Source organism: Mobula birostris, chromosome 2 (assembly GCF_030028105.1).
Source record: "Mobula birostris isolate sMobBir1 chromosome 2, sMobBir1.hap1, whole genome shotgun sequence".
Lineage (NCBI taxonomy): Eukaryota > Metazoa > Chordata > Chondrichthyes > Myliobatiformes > Myliobatidae > Mobula > Mobula birostris.
In genome coordinates, this window is record NC_092371.1 from 63220021 (window position 1) to 63238641 (window position 18621).

General features: G+C 39.9%; 1 protein-coding gene across 1 annotated transcript; it reads left to right on the forward strand.

Moving 5' to 3' along the window:
* The first annotated feature begins 1110 nt into the window (after positions 1-1110).
* Positions 1111-17074, forward strand: aar2 (AAR2 splicing factor). Its single transcript, XM_072242010.1, has 4 exons — positions 1111-1343; positions 3234-4006; positions 10098-10327; positions 16675-17074. Exons 2-4 carry the CDS (start codon positions 3250-3252, stop codon positions 16840-16842), a joined length of 1155 nt encoding a protein of 384 aa, XP_072098111.1. The 5' UTR covers positions 1111-1343; positions 3234-3249; the 3' UTR covers positions 16843-17074.
* The last annotated feature ends 1547 nt before the right edge of the window (positions 17075-18621 follow it).

Sequence of the window (18621 nt, forward strand, 5' to 3'; positions counted from 1 at the left end):
GACGGTTGAAGAAGTTTGGTGTGGGCCCCCAAATCCTAAGAACTTTCTACAGGGGTACAATTGAGAGCATCCTGACTGGCTGCATCACTGTCTGGTATGAGAACTGTACCTCCCTTAATCGCAGGATTCTGCAGAGAGTTGGGCTGACAGCCCAGTGCATCTGTAGATGTGAATTTCCCACTATTCAGAATATTTACAAAGACAGGTGTGAAAAGGGCCCAAAGGATCACTGGGGACCCAAGTCACCCCTTCTAGCTGCTACCATCTGAGAAATGGCACTGCAGCATAAAAGCCAGGACCAACAGGCTCTGGGCCAGCCTCTTCCACCAGGCCATCGCTGATACAATTGTATTTCTGTGAAATTGACTGTCCTATTGTACATACTATTTATTATAAATTACTATACTTTGCACATTTAGATGGTGATTTTTACTCCTCATGGTTTTGAAGGATGTAAGTAATAGTCAATTCAATTCAATTTCACTGTATGTTTATGTACATATGACAAAGCCAATCTTTGATCTGTATAAACAGTAGGCAAGAGCTTTTCACTGCACCTTACTACACGTGACAACAATAAACCACTACAGTACTTAAGACTCCCGCAACGGACACTCTATTTGAGTTCATGAGGCAACACGCACAATATGCTGGAAGAATTCTGCATGTCAGGCAGCATGAAATGAACAGTCGACCGTTTGGGTCAAGACCTTTCTTCAGGACTGGAAAGAATGAAGGCACAAACCAGAACAGAAGGGTGGGGGAAGAGCATAGGCTAGATTAGTGAATGCAGATGAGGGGAGGAAGGTAGAGAAGCTTCGTTTCCAAAGCATCCCAAGCTCCTCTCATAATTACCCCAGCCTTTCCACCCAAAGGGGTCCTCACACTCAACGTTTACGAATTGCATCTGCCAGTGTGTCGCCACGATATACGTTAGTGATAATAAATGTGATTCTGAAAATATTTGCTTTCTTTGCCAGTGCCTTATAAATTGGAATCTACTCTCAAAACTGATATTTTCACGCTTTAAGACCCACTTGAATTTTTACACCTACATCTCACATCAAGTTTTTGTTTTGTTATGATCCTTAGCAGAAAGGTGGTCGCGATTGATCCTGATCCTCTGAAACGCCCGGGAGCGTGTTTTCCGCCTTGCAGGGCGACTGCTGGTAGCTGCCAGCTCCCCTCCTTCTCCAACTTCCTCCAGCAGGAGGCGGCGGAGCGGGGAAGGGTTTTGCCGTCGGACCGGAAGTGGTGCGACAGTAAGCGGTACTGGGAAGTCGAGGGTGCGCTTCAGCGCCGAGAGTTGAATCAAAGGGCCGATTGGCCGGCAACAGGGAGCGGTAAGTGTGCTGGTCGTCTCGGAGTCGGGGAAATGGGGTGAACAGCGGGAAAACAGGGGAGTACCAAGCCGTCTAATGTCTTCTCCCCGTTCATCCACAGGTCCTCCTAATTTTTCTTTGCCCCCATCCTCTGTCTCCTCCTGCCGCTCTCCACACAACCCCCGATTATGACCAGTCGCTGCTGCCCCCGATGTCTACATCGCTTCATTTTCCCCGTCCGTTTCCCCTGACACTCTCCTACCTCCTCTCTCCTCTCCTCCCCTCTTTTCCACGCCCCCACTGGCACGCTTTCCTCTGCCCCCTCCCCATTCATTCTCCTTTTCCCCACCTTAAGAGACCTTCTGTTCTTCCCCCCAACCTTGCAGGCTCCATTATTTTCCGGAATACGGAAATAGCACTGAAATGCAACATGCTTTTACCTTTATGGAAGCTGCCGAGGAACAAAGAAGGAATACAGCTTAAAAATATGCATCCGAATAAATAGGGAGCAGTGGTAGTTAAAAGTATTAGAAAAAAATGCTTATTATTATAACACCCGTATTATTTACAGGTGTTGCACTTCGGTAGAATCAACCAGGGTAGGTCTTGCACAGTAAACGGTAGGGCTCTGAGGGGTGTTGTAGAATAAAGGTCCATAATTCATTGAAAGTAGTGTCACAGGTAGATAGGGTACGAAAGAAAGCTTTTGGCACTTTTGCTTTCATAAATCAAAGTATTGAATACAGGAGATGGGATGTTATGCTGAAGTTGTATAAGACATTGGGGAAGCCAAATTTGGAGTATTGTGTGCCGTTTTGGTCACCTACTTGACCAAAAGATGAAATGAGGTTGAAAGAGTACAGAGAAAATTTACAAGGATATTGATTGAATAGGATTGTATTCCTTGGAATGTAGAAGATTGAAGGGAGATTTGATAGAGGTATACAAAATTATTAGTGTTATAAATAGGGTAAATGCAAACAGGCGTTTTCCATTGAGGTTGGGTGGGACTACAACTAGATGTCATAGGTTAAGGGTGAAAGGTGAAAAGTTTAAGGAGAACATGAGGGGAAACTTCACTGAGAGTGTGGAAGGAGCTGCTAACACAAGTAGCGTATGCAAGCTTGATTTCAAAGTTCGAGAGAAGTTTTGTAGGTAGGTGGATGTTAGCGGTATGGAGGGCTACGGACTTGGTGTAGATCGATGGGAGCAGATAGTTTAGCGTGGACTAGATGTGCCAAGAGGCCTGTTTCTGTGCTGTACTTTTCTATGAGCTTATGACTAAGAAGTGGGAAAGGGGCACATGGTAAGTAATATCATTGGACCGCAACAATATTGATTTATGAAAGGGAATTCATGTTGAATAAGTTTTGGAATTTTTTGAGGTTCTATTAGAACAGATAATAGCAAAGCAGTTGTGCTTGAATTCGCTTTTCAGAAGACCATGAGGTTCCACTTGAGACAATTAAGCAAGCACATATAGCATTGAGAATGATATGCTGAGGATGGTGAATGGACAGGAAATGGGAATTATGAACAAAAGGTAAACAATCTTGGACAGGGATCTTTTCTGGGACCTGAGCTACTCCCAATCAATATGAATTATTTGCCTGAGGAGTTTGTGTATCCAAGTTGGCTTTGAAATCTTTCTCCTTTTCCATATATGTTCATTGTTTTGGCTTCTATAGCATTCTGTAATAGAATTTAAATAACATTTTCATCCTTCAAATGAAGAAATTTCCTCATGTTAAGGTTCTGGGGAAGTGTAAAGGTTTGCATTGGGAACTATCAGTATAAAGTGTTGTTTCATGGCAAGGTATTGCATGTGAGATATTGTGAGAAAGAAAGTTTACTTCTTTTGGATAGTGATGATGCAGCAAAGTAAATTATTCTCCTTTCCTATCTTTCTAGAATACAGCTCAAAAACATGGCTGCTATGGAAATGGATCAAGAGCTTGCCAAAAAGTTGTTCTTTGAAGGAGGAACTCTTATTATACTTGGAGTTCCCGAAGGCACTGAATTTGGCATTGATTATAACTGCTGGCAAGTGGGACCAAAATTTAAAGGGGTAAAGATGATTCCACCAGGAATCCACTTCATGTATTTCAGTGCTGTGAATTGCAGAGGTGGTCAGGTAACAGGACCACGCACTGGTTGTTTCTTTCATGTAAAGCAGCGGGAAATTCTTGTAAAGCGATGGGACAAGAAAGAGGAAGAAATTGTTCTGGTAGAGGCCTCTGAAGAGGAGTTAGAACGGATAAGAGAAAATCTGACTGAACTTGACAAGTCCTTGGGGCCATACCCATATGAAACGATGAAAAGATGGGTGTCTTTGACCAATCTCATTACTGATCCCTTAATTCAGAGTCTGCAGCCTGTAAGTGGAAAAATCAGTGCTTTTTCTGAAGTTCAGCCAGAACTGGTAATGCCACATACTAAAGATCGCGTGGAGCACAATCTATTGCCTTATGATACGATATGCAAAAGCTATAAGGAGGGTTTAGCAAGGCTGCCTAAAATGAAGATTAAGGCAGGTACAGAGATCAGATTTTCAAAGATACCAATTCGGAAGTATCCCGAGGGGGCATCCCCAGCCGAAATAACCAAGTACAATATGGACTTCAGCTACGTTCTGGACACTGTCATAAACCAGCGGTACTCATCAAAGCCGAAAGAGATTCTAGGTTAGTACTTTATAAATGTATGAGCTGATTGTTGAGATGGTGTGATTCAATGATGTAAAGTTGAAAAGTACTTCCATACTATAATGGAGTTGACTGGCACAGGAGCAATAAACTGAATGTGGCTCTCTTTGCGTTGTGTGAAAGACACTCAAGTACAGAACAAACTGAGTGAAGCTGAATGACAGAAAGGTGGAACTTGGGTAGTATGATTGGATCTCAGAGTTAATGCAAGGCAAACTTGAGAGAATGAATGAATCTAGAAACTTCCTTCTATTATTCTGGTCTAAATTAAATTTAGTATGCTGTCTTTAAATTCAGTTGCTACATGAATACGAAGTTGGTATATCTGTACTCTGCTCACTGAGGCAGTCCTGGTTTGCCTGATAAAATGACAAGTGTACAGACGGGCTAGCAATTGTTCTGCATGATTGATTTGTTTTTGTCACTAATAATCTATAAAACTGTAGCTGACTTTGGAATTAACATGCATGCAAAGTTTAGCAGAGAAATCTTTAAGTTGTCAATGATTCAAACCTTCTTCACAGAAGGTGGCCTGTGCACAGTTAAAAATCATTTGAATACACATAATTAAATAATTTTCAAACCAGTTGCATTCTAAAAATAATTTAAGACAACTGCAGATACTGTAACAAAACATAGATTAAGTAACCATTTTGCAGAACAAAGATAACACTGAGCTTCTAATTGCCTGTTAGATTCTCCATGATGAAAAACCTTTGTCTTTGGCCTCTTACATCGTTCCACAATGCCGAATAACCTTGGGATGAAGGTTTTCGGCCCGAAACAGCAACTGTACTCTTTTCCACTGCCTGCTGAATTTCTCCAACCTTTTATTTCTGTTGCTCGGATTTCCAGCATCTGCAGATTTTATTGGCACTGAACACTCAGTTTAACAGTTTCAGATAACGAGCTCTCCCTTTGGTGCTGCCCTCCAGTGTTCAGTTGGTAGAATGACATGCTGAATTGCGTGTGCATTTGTCTGCACACTGTTCAGGTCAAGTCGCTTTTTATTGTCATTTCGACCATAAACTGCTGGTACAGTACACAGTAAAAATGAAACAACGTTCCTCCAGGCATAGTGCAACATGAAACAACACAAAACCACACTAGACTAAGTGAGACAACACAAGGCTACATTAGACTACAGGCCTACACAGGACTACATAACGTGCACAAAACAGTGCAGGGCAGTACCATAGATAATAAACAAGACAATATGCACAGTAGAGGACAAATTACAATATAATAATAAATGAAATAGATGTCAGTCTAGTCTCTGGGTATTAAGGAGTCTGATGGCTTTGGGGAAGAAACTGTTGCACAGTCTGGTCATGAGAGCCCGAATGCCTTGGTACCTTTTGCCAGACGGCAGGAGGGAGAAGAGTTTGTATGAGGGGTGCGTGCGGTCCTTCACAATGCTGTTGGCTTTGTGGATGCAGCGTGTGGTGTAAATGTCTGTAATGGCAGGAAGAGAGACCCTGATGATCTCAGCTGATCTCACTATCCACTGCAAGGTCTTGCGATCCGAGACGGTGCAGTTCCCGAACCAGGCAGTGATGCAGTGGCTCAGGATGCTCTCAATACATCCTCTGTAGACTTTGGTGAGGATGGGGGGTGGGAGATGGTCTTTTCTCAGCCTTCGCAGAAGAGATGCTACTGTGCTTTCTTGGCTATGGAGCTGGTGTTGAGGAACCAGGTGAGATTCTCCACTAGGTGAACACCAAGAAATTTGGTGCTCTTAATGATCTCTACGGAGGAGTTGTCGATGTTCAGCGGAGAGTGGTCGCTCCATGCTCTCCTGAAGTCAACAACCATCTTTTTTGTTTTGTTTACATTCAGAGACAGGTTGTTGGCTCTGCACCAGTCCGTTAGCTGCTGCACCTCCTCTCTGTATGCTGACTCATCGTTCTTGCTGATGAGACCCACCACGGTTGTGTCATTGGTGAACTTGATGTGATTTGAGCTGTGTGTTGCAGCACAGTCGTGGGTCAGCAGAGTGAACAGCAGTGGACTGAGCACACAGCCCTGGGGGGCCCCCGTGCTCAGTGTAATGGTGTTGGAGATGCTGCTCCCGATCCAGACTGACTGAGGTCTCTCAGTCAGGAAGTCTAGGATCCAGTTGCAGAGGGAGGTGTTCAGGCCCAGCAGTTTCAGCTTTCCAATCAGGTGCCGAGGAATGATTGTGTTCAATGCTGAACTGAAGTCTATGAACAGCATTTTGTCTAGGTGGGTGAGGGCCAGGGGGAGGGTGCTGGTGATGGCGTCGTCTGTTGAGCAGTTAGGATGATACACAAACTGCAGGGGGTCCAGTGAGGGGGGCAGCAGCATTGTTGGCACTGTACCATCAATTTTGGGGATATGCACTCAGGGACTTGAGCTATGTAGATTTTTGTGTGACTGTATGTTTGCTTGCTATCTTGAGTGAGCTGTGTGTGCCTCGTGCTGTGTGTGTTTTGCTTCTTGACCCCAACGGAACGCTGTTTCATTCAACCGCGTTCATGTATGGTTGAGTGATAGTTAAAATTGAACATGACTTTCAAGTTTTTGTCAGAATTGGACAGTTTTGGACTAACAGTGGGGAATATACATATAAATTAGAAGCAGGAATAGGTCAATTATTCACTCAAGTTTTGCTCTGCCGTTTGAAAAGGTAATGTCTGATCTCCTTGTTTCATCAACTCCACATTTCATTATAATCATGTTACTTTCCATCAAGGAGTACCTCTCCCTTCTAAAAACTGTCACCCTTTGCAGAAGTAAGCTTTAAAACACTCCTATTTTCTTGAGCAAACGTCTCATCTTTATTTTAAGTAGACAGCTGCTTATTTATAAATAGTGAGGCCTCCCTCCCCCCCGCCGGATTCTGCATTCTTCTGAAATATCTTCTCCATATTCACTTTCTGAAGGTTTCTTAGAAACTCTATATATTTCAATGTCATCTTATCCTCATGAACTTCAATGGACACAAGCCTAGTATATTCCACTCTCATGCACAAGACAACCTGCCCATTCTGGTTCTCATTCCCCTGAACTTTCACTGAAATGCATCCAGTACATGTAAAGGACACCAATCTTGTTTATTGGACTCTGGAGAAAAGTCTTTGATCCGAATCACTGACCTTTTCTTCTTCTACAGATGCTGCCTGATATGCTGAATGTTTCTGACATTTTCTGTTTCTAATACAATACCTCAAATGTAGTCTTGCCTAACTTTGTATTCAATTCTCCTCACAATTAATGATAGCATTGTTAATTTACTAATAATCTGCTGTACCTTCACACTTAACTTCTGCAAGGTCAACATGGTTTTATGAAAGGAATGACACCCAGCTTATTTTACATTATAGGACTCATCAATCTTCTGCCATTCAGGAAATAGTTTCCTGCAGTATGAATAACTTCACTATTTTCTGCATTGTACTCAATTTGTTAGATTTTCATTGACTTACTTAACCTATATCCTGTTCACAACTATCTCTATTTAATCAGCAGATTTAGCAACCATATCTTTGGTACTTTCATGCAACTTGTTTATATGAATTCATTGGTGCCCTCCTGTGACTCACTACCTGCCAGTTCTTGCTAACCTACAGAAGATCTATTTATGCCTGTCAGCCATCCAATTTTCTATCTGTACCAGTACATTGCCTCCTACACTGGGACCTTTGACTTACCAAAATAATCTTTGTTAAGGGATCTTATCAAATGCCTTCTGCATATTTGAATAGAGAGTATCACCTTTTATTCTCAAGATGTAACTTAAAAGAAGTCCTATCAACTGGTCAAACATGATGCCTTTCACAAAATTATACTGACTTAGCCAGAGTACCTTACCTTTTTCTAAGTTCCTGATTGTAATGTCTTGTTAAAAGCTATTTATAATATTTTCCTCATTACAGATGTAAAAATAGTGTTGGCACGTGGCCGTGGTTAAGGCGTTCGCCTAGTGGTTTGAAGGTTGCTAGTTTGAGCCTTGGCTGAGGCAGCGTGTGTGTCCTTGAGCAAGGCACTTAATCACACATTGCTTTGCGACGACACCGGTGCCAAGCTGTATGGGTCTTAATGCCCTTCCCTTGGACAACATCGGTGGCGTGGAGAGGGGAGACTTGCAGCATGGGCAACTGCTGGTCTTCCATACAACCTTGCCCTGGAAAACCTTCCAAGTTGCAAATCCATGGTCTCATGAGACTAATGGATGCCTATAAGATGTAAAAATAACTGGCCTGTTGTTTCCCACCTTTTCTGAACAAAATTGTTAAATTTCTGAGATTTTACTTGTGTTCTCTAAACAAAAACTGATGAAAAATAACTATTTAATTGATTTACCATTTGCTTATTTCCCCAGACAGGCGGTCTTTAGGACCGGCATTTCATGAGTTCTAACCAAAGGTTGATCATCTGAAACAAAAATGTTTCTCTCTCCAGGTGCTACCTGACCTGCCGGTGGTTTTCCATATTATTTTTGAATATGTTATGCCTAGTTGCACGGTGACTATTCAATCCTGTACTGAATCTATCATTAATGTTTGGCATTCTATATAGACTCCAAAAGTTCATTTTGCTCTTCTATAATGTTTTTCTCTAATTTTCTTTTTAATAAGCTAATTTATGATGTTTCGACTACCTTAATCATAGCAACATCTGTGTAATGCTTAATTTAAAATTTGTGTCTTTTTTTCTTGTTATGCCACGTGAGAATTATTTAATATAATTGGCTTCAGAACCAGCTTGATGATATTTAATTGCTTAATTTGATGGCTCACAGCAGAAAGCATATATAAAAAAAAGACAAGTTCCCACTGCAGAGGTAGCTAGATATTCATGGATTTTATTTTAGGTCAAGGTGAAATAGCATCTGACTACAAATTCTGAGCAAATGGTCCGCAATGAAAGTAGGTCACTGTGTTGAAAGAATGTTTCATCATTTTGTGTAGTCATAAGTGGGTTTGAATACATTAAAACAAGAGGCAAACACTTTATTTCTGGGTATGCCATTGCAAGATTTGATCAGTAAAGTCGAATAAAATCATTAAAGATAAACTTGTCAATTCATATGGTATCATTTCACTTTGAGTGTAAACTAAAATGAAACTAATATAGTCCAGTTACTCAGATTACAATCTGAGGATTGGTCATCAACTTTGATGCAGGTATATTGTGAGATTGAGTGCACTGATATTGGCTAACGATTCAGTGCCACACAAAAGTCAATACTAAGGGTGGTGAACCTACAGTATATGTAAAAATATTGTTGACACATGACCCCACACGTAATAAAAAGGTACCAACCAATACTGCCAAATGAAGCAGTGAATGAATTTTTACAACTCGAGAGTGGGAAACATCTCTCAGCATCTTGGTGCTGGCTAGGCAGTTGTGAGATGTGTGATGTTGAACGCTGCCTTTTGAAATCCACGCAGACCTGGTGTACACAGTATATGGTTAACGTTGCAATACTATTAAGAAATGTTATTTTTCAATTGTCTTTTTAAAAGCCTAATATGAATTTTTAAACAATTTCTCCTAATGCTTCATTTATTTCAATCTGTCTTATACTATTATGAATAGTAAAACAATGAAAAAAACACAACTTGACTCATCCTTTTTTCTGTCTAAAAGAAGTTGAAACTATTGTTACGATTTCATTAATCAATGATAATCTCTGTGTAAAAATTACCATGACACATTCTTTCTGTAAATAATAGCATAACAAGTTCCTGTGTGCTAGACATTACATTCCCTACATTATAACCTCAAGTTGCTATGAAATTACAAGATTTTTTTTATTGGTACCATTTTCACCATGACTGGTAGAAATTTGCTAAAGCAGTTCAGAATAGTTGCAACTTTTTTTAGCATGGTGAATGCTTCTGGATTATGGTTTAAAAAAGCATTTGAATAACCTGGAAGGAAATCCATTCAGACGTATTTTAGTACATAATGTCAAGTTTAGGATGTTCTCACTGAATTACATTCAAGAATTAGCCTTATAATATTATGTACCTTTGAGTGATGTTCTGTGAACATTGTTTCTAATATAATGAACATAGATTTTGTTGTGTACATACAGGGGAACTGCAGTTTTCTTTTGTGTGCTTCCTGATTGGTAATGTCTACGATGCATTTGAGCATTGGAAAGACCTACTTCGTCTGCTCTGTCACTCTGAGGAAGCTGTGACAAAACAAAAGGACCTCTATTCTGCCCTCATCTCTGTCCTCTATCACCAACTTAATGAAATTCCTGCCGACTTCTTTGTGGATATAGTCTCCAAAGATAACTTCCTAACCACAACGTTACAGGTAGTTTATTTAAATCATATTTATTGACGTGGAAAATATTGAAATGTTACATAAAAGCTTATGTTTGGATATTTAACATTTCTGCATGCTTTATATGAATGAATAAAAATTTAAGTAGTGCCACAATTATTCTGCATTTAAGTTAGTAATGTGATCGTTTATTAGTTGATTAATAAATTTTATGTCTGTTAATATTTATTCACTATAAATATTAACCTTACTTCAGTAGTGTTTTAGTTCAGTTGCTGTACTAGAAAATGATTTGGTTGTACTTTGCTACAGCTGCCAAGATTCACCTTGGCTTGTTTCCAGTAGCAACTTGGTCATTGCTTAATAGAGTCATTGACCAGTACGGCTCAGAAATAGGCCCTTCAGCCCATCTAGTCCGTGCCAACCCATTTATGCTGCCGACTCCCATGTTTACATATTTTGATTCTTTTTCTGTATGTATTTACAAGTAAAAACCTATTTGTGGAAAATTCTTGATGGAGGTATGGTGGTGAATTAGGCACAATTTGTTTTGTTGAATCTAATTCATCGTGAAACTTGCATCCAACTTTAACCTGCATTGTTAGAGCTGTTCACAGTCCAATGCAGCGGGTGAGGGATTAGCTCAGAGGGTTTCTCCCTCTCACATAAACTGAGTGAGTGAGGCCTCTGTTGGTTAGGCTCGACCATGGATGTTGCATCCTAGCTGTCTAGATACACAAACCTGGGCAGTATGCTATGGAGAGCAAGCTGCCCTTCTCCGATGAACCCAAAGAATGGCAAAGATCGATAGTTTAGGACCAGCAGCGTCACAGGAGTTGCCAGTCAACATTGAACTCAACGTAGGACTGCCTTAAGGACTCCAGCTTTCCATTTTCCCCTCAAGATTTACTCCAAAAACCTTCTGCATAGTCATAGTCATACATTATTGATCCCGAGGGAAATTGGGTACCATGACAGCGGGTATTTAAGATCAAAGTTTTCCTTATCTTGGATAAGCTGTCAATGACAAGCCCCACCTGCCTGAAGCAACTTGTTTTAAGGCACTGGTAACCTGCCTTTGTCCCTTCTCCTGTCGGTAGAAACGGTTCTGCCTGGCTTAGCCACATGTGAAGGCCAGGATCTTGGTTGTCAGAGGCTACTTGAGGCACACACTGGAAGCATTTAATAGGTAGTGGGAACTTATCACCATTACCACCCCCTGGCTATAACAACCTTGAGGAACCCATAGACTAGGTAATAATCAAATGAGTCTCAATTGGGTTTCAAATATAAATTTTACATTTGAAGTTCTACAATTTCAGGAATGTGTCATACGTAGTGTCCATATCTCTTCTGGACTTAAAATAATTTTTCGGGATAGGTTGCTAGTAATTGTGTCAGATTGAATTGCATGCTGTTTGTGGGTTAATGTTAGGACAAATACTTAAAAGCTTTCACAATTGAATTGAGCTTCATGCTGAGTGTTTTGTCAATGACCTCTGCTTAGCACCGTGAAAGTATTTCTGACTGTATCTTATTATCTCTTTTTGAATACCAATTCTTGGATGCAGGAAGCTGTTTGATATCATTCAGCATTTCCATTGTTACTCATGCAGATGCTATAGTAAAACATTTATTTATGCAGGCAGTATATCTGTCAATCAGTGTGAAGGTGTGCATGGCTACTTCCTTGTTTCTCTTCACCATGCTTCTATCTGTCTTTGTATTTTGTTACATCAGGATCCTTACAGCATTCTCTAATCTCCCATATCAGTGACCATGTGATCAAAACTGTTTTTTAATGCAAGGATGTACCACCTGAAGATCTCACAATGAAATATAGAGACATAGAAATTTACAATGACAGAGGGTGGCCTTTCAGCCCATTGTGTTCCATCTGGCTTCCGTCACAGCAATTTGCTCGTGACTACCTGTCCTTTGTCTGTAGCCTTGCAAATATTTTAAATCCAAATTCCATCTTGAAGGCAACAGAGAACCTGCCTCCTTGACATCTGCAAGTAGTGAATAGCAGTTGTCTTCCACTTGATGCAAATAAATATCTAAGGATGGAACTTAAAATGAACTCCACGAGCTCAAACTTGTCTCCCCTTGTCTTAGAATTTCCATGCTTGCTTTTTAAGAATTTGTTTTCCTGATGGGTGAGTGGGAGTTGCAGTAAGACGAGGGTTAAGGACAACATCCATGTGAGGATGACTGCGGCAGTGTGTAGTCAAACCCAGACAACGGAGACCTTGAAGTGAGACCGCCAGAGCCAACCTTGCCTATTGTAGACAGATAGATGAGAAAGAAGGTAGTGTGTAATCAATCTAGAATATGGGGTTGCCAGCCTTTTTTATGCCATGGAGCCCAACCATTAACCAAGGGGTCTGTAGACCTCAGGTTGGTACCTCTGCCTTGGAAGAACCTAGTTCCCCTTTTCACAGTAAGGGATGCTTGCCACAGATGAGGTAGAAATGACAGAAGGATGTGAATCGCACCCAGCAAATAAGGGACAATTGCTTTACTGACTTCAATGTTTCATCAGTTGTCAGCTTGTAGTTTCAATTGATTTTTTAACACCTCTATTGTAAATGGCGATTGATCTTGCAAGTTAGGAATTCAAACATATGGAATTTATCAAATGGTCAATATCCCTAACTGATAAGCTAATTCTGATTTCTGAAAGTACCAGCTTTCTGTCCTGACTTCAGAGCAGTATGGTGATGGGCCATTTGTTCTCCTTGTGCACAAGTAAAATTAAAAAGAAAGCCTGAGTTGTAAGAGTGTGTGTGTTCAGAGCTCAGTTAGTTTAGTTATTTTATTAGCAATGACAGGATAAAACTTGCACCTTGAAATTGCATTGTTTCAATCTAAATAAGTGAATTTAAAAGTATGCTACCTTTTCTTTTGTCCTTCTTGTGCCAAAATGCTTTTATTATTAGACTTTGCCTAATGATTTGATTTTGAATTAAAATTTAGAGTTTTGTTGTATGAAAGTTCTTGGCATTTTGTTTGTAATATTAATAGTAATAGGCTATTTGTTATATTTTCGCTACTTGTTTTATGTTTTATTAAGCTAAATATTTTACTCTGCACTTAAAATTGGTGTGGTCAAATTATCAAAGGAACTTGCAGTTCAACTGAATGTCATTTTGATTCTTGAGAACAGTTTTTCAGTTTGTGAGGCAAAATCTGAAAATTGGTTTCACAGATATATTTCTATGTGTTGATTTATTGTTGAAACATTGAGGCATTAGCTGCTCAAGAAATAGGATTGATTTATCCAGAACAAATTTGATTTTTCACAAGAATTGGTCATGATCCTTTTCCATTCTAATTCCAGGATCAAATGTATGGCAGTGAAATTGAAAAAATTTTTGAATCAAATATCATTTAATTGATTTCCATTTGTCGAAAACAGGTGTAGAATAATTTGATTAAATAATAAAGTATACATTTTTACATTTTCTACATTTATTTTAATAATGATGTGTAGCAATGTTTCAATAAATTTCTGAGCTGTATCCCTTTTAAAGAAGTCCTAAACATTGCTTAATCTTTGTGATCTATGCTTAAACTGTTTCAGGGAACTTTGCTCTAGTTATTTCCCCAGATTACACTATATTTGAGAGTCACTACCTTTCCATTACAAATGTACGTTGACTTCCTAATTGTCATTTCTCTTATCCCTTCATAGGTGTCTTTTTTGTTTAAAGTTGCCAGTTACCAAGGGGTAATCCAATTACCAAACCAGGTTTTGTGGCTGTTGGTTCATGTTTACTTTTGCTCCAGCAATGTCAGTGCACAAAAATACAGTATTATGGGAAAGTTTTGTGTGTATATGTGTGTGTGTGTGTGTGTGTGTGTGTGTGTGTGTGTGTGTGTGTGTGTATATCTATATAAATAATATATGTGTGCATGTGTATAATATATGTAGTGCCTAACACTTTTGCACAGTACTGCTGTCGCAGAAGAAAATAAATTTCATGACATATGTGAGTGATGATAAACCCGATTCTGATGTGGATCTGTATTGTGGACTGAGAGTGGGAAGGGGGCAGGGAGAGGGGAATCATGGTTGGGAAAAGGGGAAGGGAGAGGGGAGGGAGCGGGAAGTACCAGAGAAATATTCTGTAATAAATAAACCAATTATTTGGAAACATATGACCTTGCCTATGTCTCGGGGCTGGGTGTGTCAGCACCCGCGTCAACCCTGCCCTTGGCATTCTTCCACTGCCACAGGCCCCACAGCGCTCCACCCTTGTCATTCCCAACATCCTTTGCTTCCGCCAGATTTACAAACTGACTGTCCACTCCATGCTGACAAGTACAGTACTGTCCAAGTCTTGGGAATCGTAGCTATACAGTTGCAAGAAAAAGTTCGTGAAGTCTCTGCAATTCCCTGATTTATCTGCATTAATTACTCAAAATGCGGTCTGAACTTCATCTAAGTCACAATAATAGACAAAGATAATCTACCTAAACTAATAACACACAAACAGTTGTACTTCTTCTCATCAATATAGTGTACATCATTTAAACAATCACAGTCAAGGTTCAAAAAAGTATGTGAACCTCTGGGGTAATGCCTTCTACAAAAGCTATTTGAAGTCAGGGTAACCTGGCATGAAAATAGACATGTGATGACCTCACGTTAACATTTAAACTGTCAAGTTAAGTTTTATGTGAGATAACAACATGTCCAGTTATGTTATGAACTAAACCATAGAATAGAAACCATAGAAAAACTACAGCACAGAAACAGCCCTTTTGGCCCTTCTTGGCTGTGCCGAACCATTTTCTGCCTAGTCCCACTGACCTGCACACGGACCATATCCCTCCATACACCTCCCATCCATGTATCTGTCCAATTTATTCTTAAATGTTAAAAAAGAACCCGCATTTACCACGGCGTCTGGCAGATGCGGCAGATAAAATATATTTGGAGGATACTAAATGGCTCAAAAGGAGTGTTTTGCAATGTGTGCTGGTGTCCACTGTTTGCTGGACTTTCTAATACATTATTACAGTTTTAAAATGTTCCAGTGGGCGAAGTTGCAAAACTGTACGATTCAGTTTGTTTTTGCCTTTTATTGCATTAACTGCTCAATTGTAATTACCCATGCTCAGGTGATTGAGGGAAGGTAGTGACCAAGTTGGAGAGACTTCATAAATACACTTTTGACACCATCTACTGGTTGTAAATGGGAACAAAATGATTGAATACTGCTGCATATAGCACATGGCGATTTGGAAACCAGTATAAGCATCGAGGCATCACCAAAGACATGATCACATCATTTTTAATTTATAGATTCTTAGTGATACGATATCTAAGTAGTAGAAGCTGATTACTTTTTAAGAGGTGTTTGAAAAGTACATGAGGGTGGGGAGCTTACAAGTATTCATGCATCATTGTAGTGATAGGCTAGGTGCCAACTGCATCAAGTGTCTACCATTTATTTCAGTGACTCACTTGCAATCGTTACCTGTATTATTTTTCATTGCACATCAGTACAACATATTTGGAAAGAAATGCATTAAAACTTCAGTTATATGAGGTTAGGAAAAATATGCAACTTTGTGATTCAACGTTAGTACTCAAAGGAGGATGGCATGGTGGAGATATGTCTCTACCAAAGGAGGTGTAAAGTGTGCCTTCCCTCCGCAGGGCTGCTGGTCACCCTTGGGCAAGGTGTAGCACCCCCCCCCCCCCCCATCAGGGTCATGTGAAGCCATGGGTGCAGGTGGTGAATGGTCATCTGAGCTGCTGGTGTATGTCTCAAGTCCTGGTTATGTGAGCACTGACACCAGACAGACAATCTCTGAAGACTATTGATAATGGCTAGGGTCACCCATCTTGTAAAGATACTGCCCTGAAGAAGGCAGCAGCAAACCATTTCTGCAGAAAAAAATTGGCAAGAACAATCATGGTCATGAGGCCATGGTCTCCTATGTAATACGACATGGCACATAATGATGATGGTTCAAAGGAATTGTAGTTACATAAATTTAGATTTTAGGCAGATTAAATCAAGATATTGTCGGCTGGTGGTGTAGTGGCATCAGCACCAGACTTTGAGGCAATTGGTTCTGAGTTCAAATCCGGCCGGCTCATTGCACATTTACCATCCGTGCTGGGTTAGGCATCGAGCTAACAGCTTGGCCTCATTTAAAAAAAACAGTCAAAGGCTACAGAAGTGGTAAAAATGCCGCCCAATAAGCCAAATGGTGCAAAAAAGAACAACAAATCAAAGGTATTAACACTTTAAACAGACTATTCAAAGTGTAAAGATTTAGAGACTAAGTGTGATTAGTTTGATAACAGCTTTTAAGAAGAGACTTGTATTTTAAATGATTTCTTGGTTTTATTTTAGGAATTCTTCTCTTACTCTTGTGGCCCTAATGTGGACAAAGCGCTTCAAAAACGTGTGGAAAAATTTAAAGCTCATTTAACCAAGAAGTTCAAGTGGGATTTTGATGAAGAACCTGATGATTGTGCCCCAGTCATGGTTGAGTTGCCCGAAGGAGTGACCCTGGACTGATTTATTCATTTAAGGAAATGACTGATTGAGGCTTTTAAATTCTTTAATCATTAGAAAATATGTTAATTGTTTTGTGAAAAGAATTTAAAAAAACAAAAATATTTCGTAAGTTTTAAATATAATTGTAAAATATGCTTCTGTGTTTAGTATACTGTATATATTTAGTGAATTAACTCATTTGAAAGTTTGTTCTTTTTATGATGTCCAAACTGAACAAATTAAATATAATGTCCAGATCTATAACTGGCTAATATTTTTTCTTATCTTAATCTCTCTTTTTAACAATTCTAATGCAGTATTTAACTTGCATTGAATACAGATTCAGTGCAGAGTAAAGTAGGGCTACTTCCAGATTCTGAGAAGGTTTGCACTATTTGTGTTCAGCTGCACTGCAGCATTGATGTTGTTTAGGTGATGTTCTCAACCTTTGTGCAGACCTCCTAGACAGCTAATGAATTTCTTTCCAGTTTCACTTGGAATGGAGCTAAGTGAGTTTTATGTAAGTAAGAATCACTCACCTTTCAGTTCTGGGACAGAAATATCTTGTTTAAAGACAAAAGGAAATAATCTTATCTGTCTGGAGAGTATAATAGGCAACAAATTTAGAACATTGCCCTTCAGACAACATGAAAGCCTTTCATACAACCCTTCTGCAGTTATTACAACACTTTGGAAGCAGATATCAACTGAGGAAGGCATGACCTGTACAAAAAGGATGGGTTACACTTGAACCCCAGGGGCACCAACAACACTGCAGGCTAGTTTGCTAGAGCTCTTGGGGAGGGTTTGAACTAATTTGGCAGGGGGGTGGAAACCAGAATGATAGGGCTGAGAAATGGGCAGTTGGTATTCAAGTAGATGCAGTGTGGAGTGAAACTGAGGAAGGACAGGCAGATGATAGGGCAAAGTTGTAGTCAATGGGATGAGTTAAAATGTAACAGGGCCAAAATTGAAAAGGATGATGAATACAGGACTGGAGGTGTTATGTTTGAATGCATGCAGTATACAGAATAAAATAGATGATCTTGTAGCACAGTTTGACAGGTATGATGTGGGCATTGCTGAGTCGGGGCTCAAAGGACATCATAGTTGGGAGAATATCCAAGGATGCACATTTTGAAATGAAAGGCAGGATGTGGGATGGCTCTCCTGGTAAAAAATGAAATAAAATACTTAGAAAGAGATGACATAGAATCAGAAGATGCAGAATCCTTATGGGTAGAGTTAAGAAGCAGCAAGGTCAAAAAGACCATGATGGCAGTAAAATACAGGGTTCTGAACAGTAGCTAAAATGTGGGCTACAAGTTACACCGGGAAATAGGAAAGACATGTTGTGATTGTAATGGGGGATTTTAATACACAGGTAGATTGGGAAAATCAGGTTGGTGCTGGATGCTAAGAGAGGGAATTTGTAGAATGCCTATAAGCAGCTTGTGGTTGAACCACTAGGGCAGGGGTTCACAGACCCCTTGCTTAATGGTGTTTGTTGATGGCATAAAAAAGGTTGGGAACTCCTGCACTAGGAGAGTGGCAATTCTGGATTAAGTAATGATCCAGATAGCATTAGGAAGCTTAAGGTAAAGGAAATCTTGGGAGACAATGATCACAATATGACAGAATTCACCTTGCAGTTTGAAAAGTAGAAGCTAAAATTGGATGCATCAGTATTGCAGTGTAGTAAAGGGATTAGAGAGGCATATGAGAGGAGTTGGTTAAAGTTGATTGGAAGAGGACACTAGCAGGGATGACAGTAGAACAGCAATGGCTTGAACTTTTGGG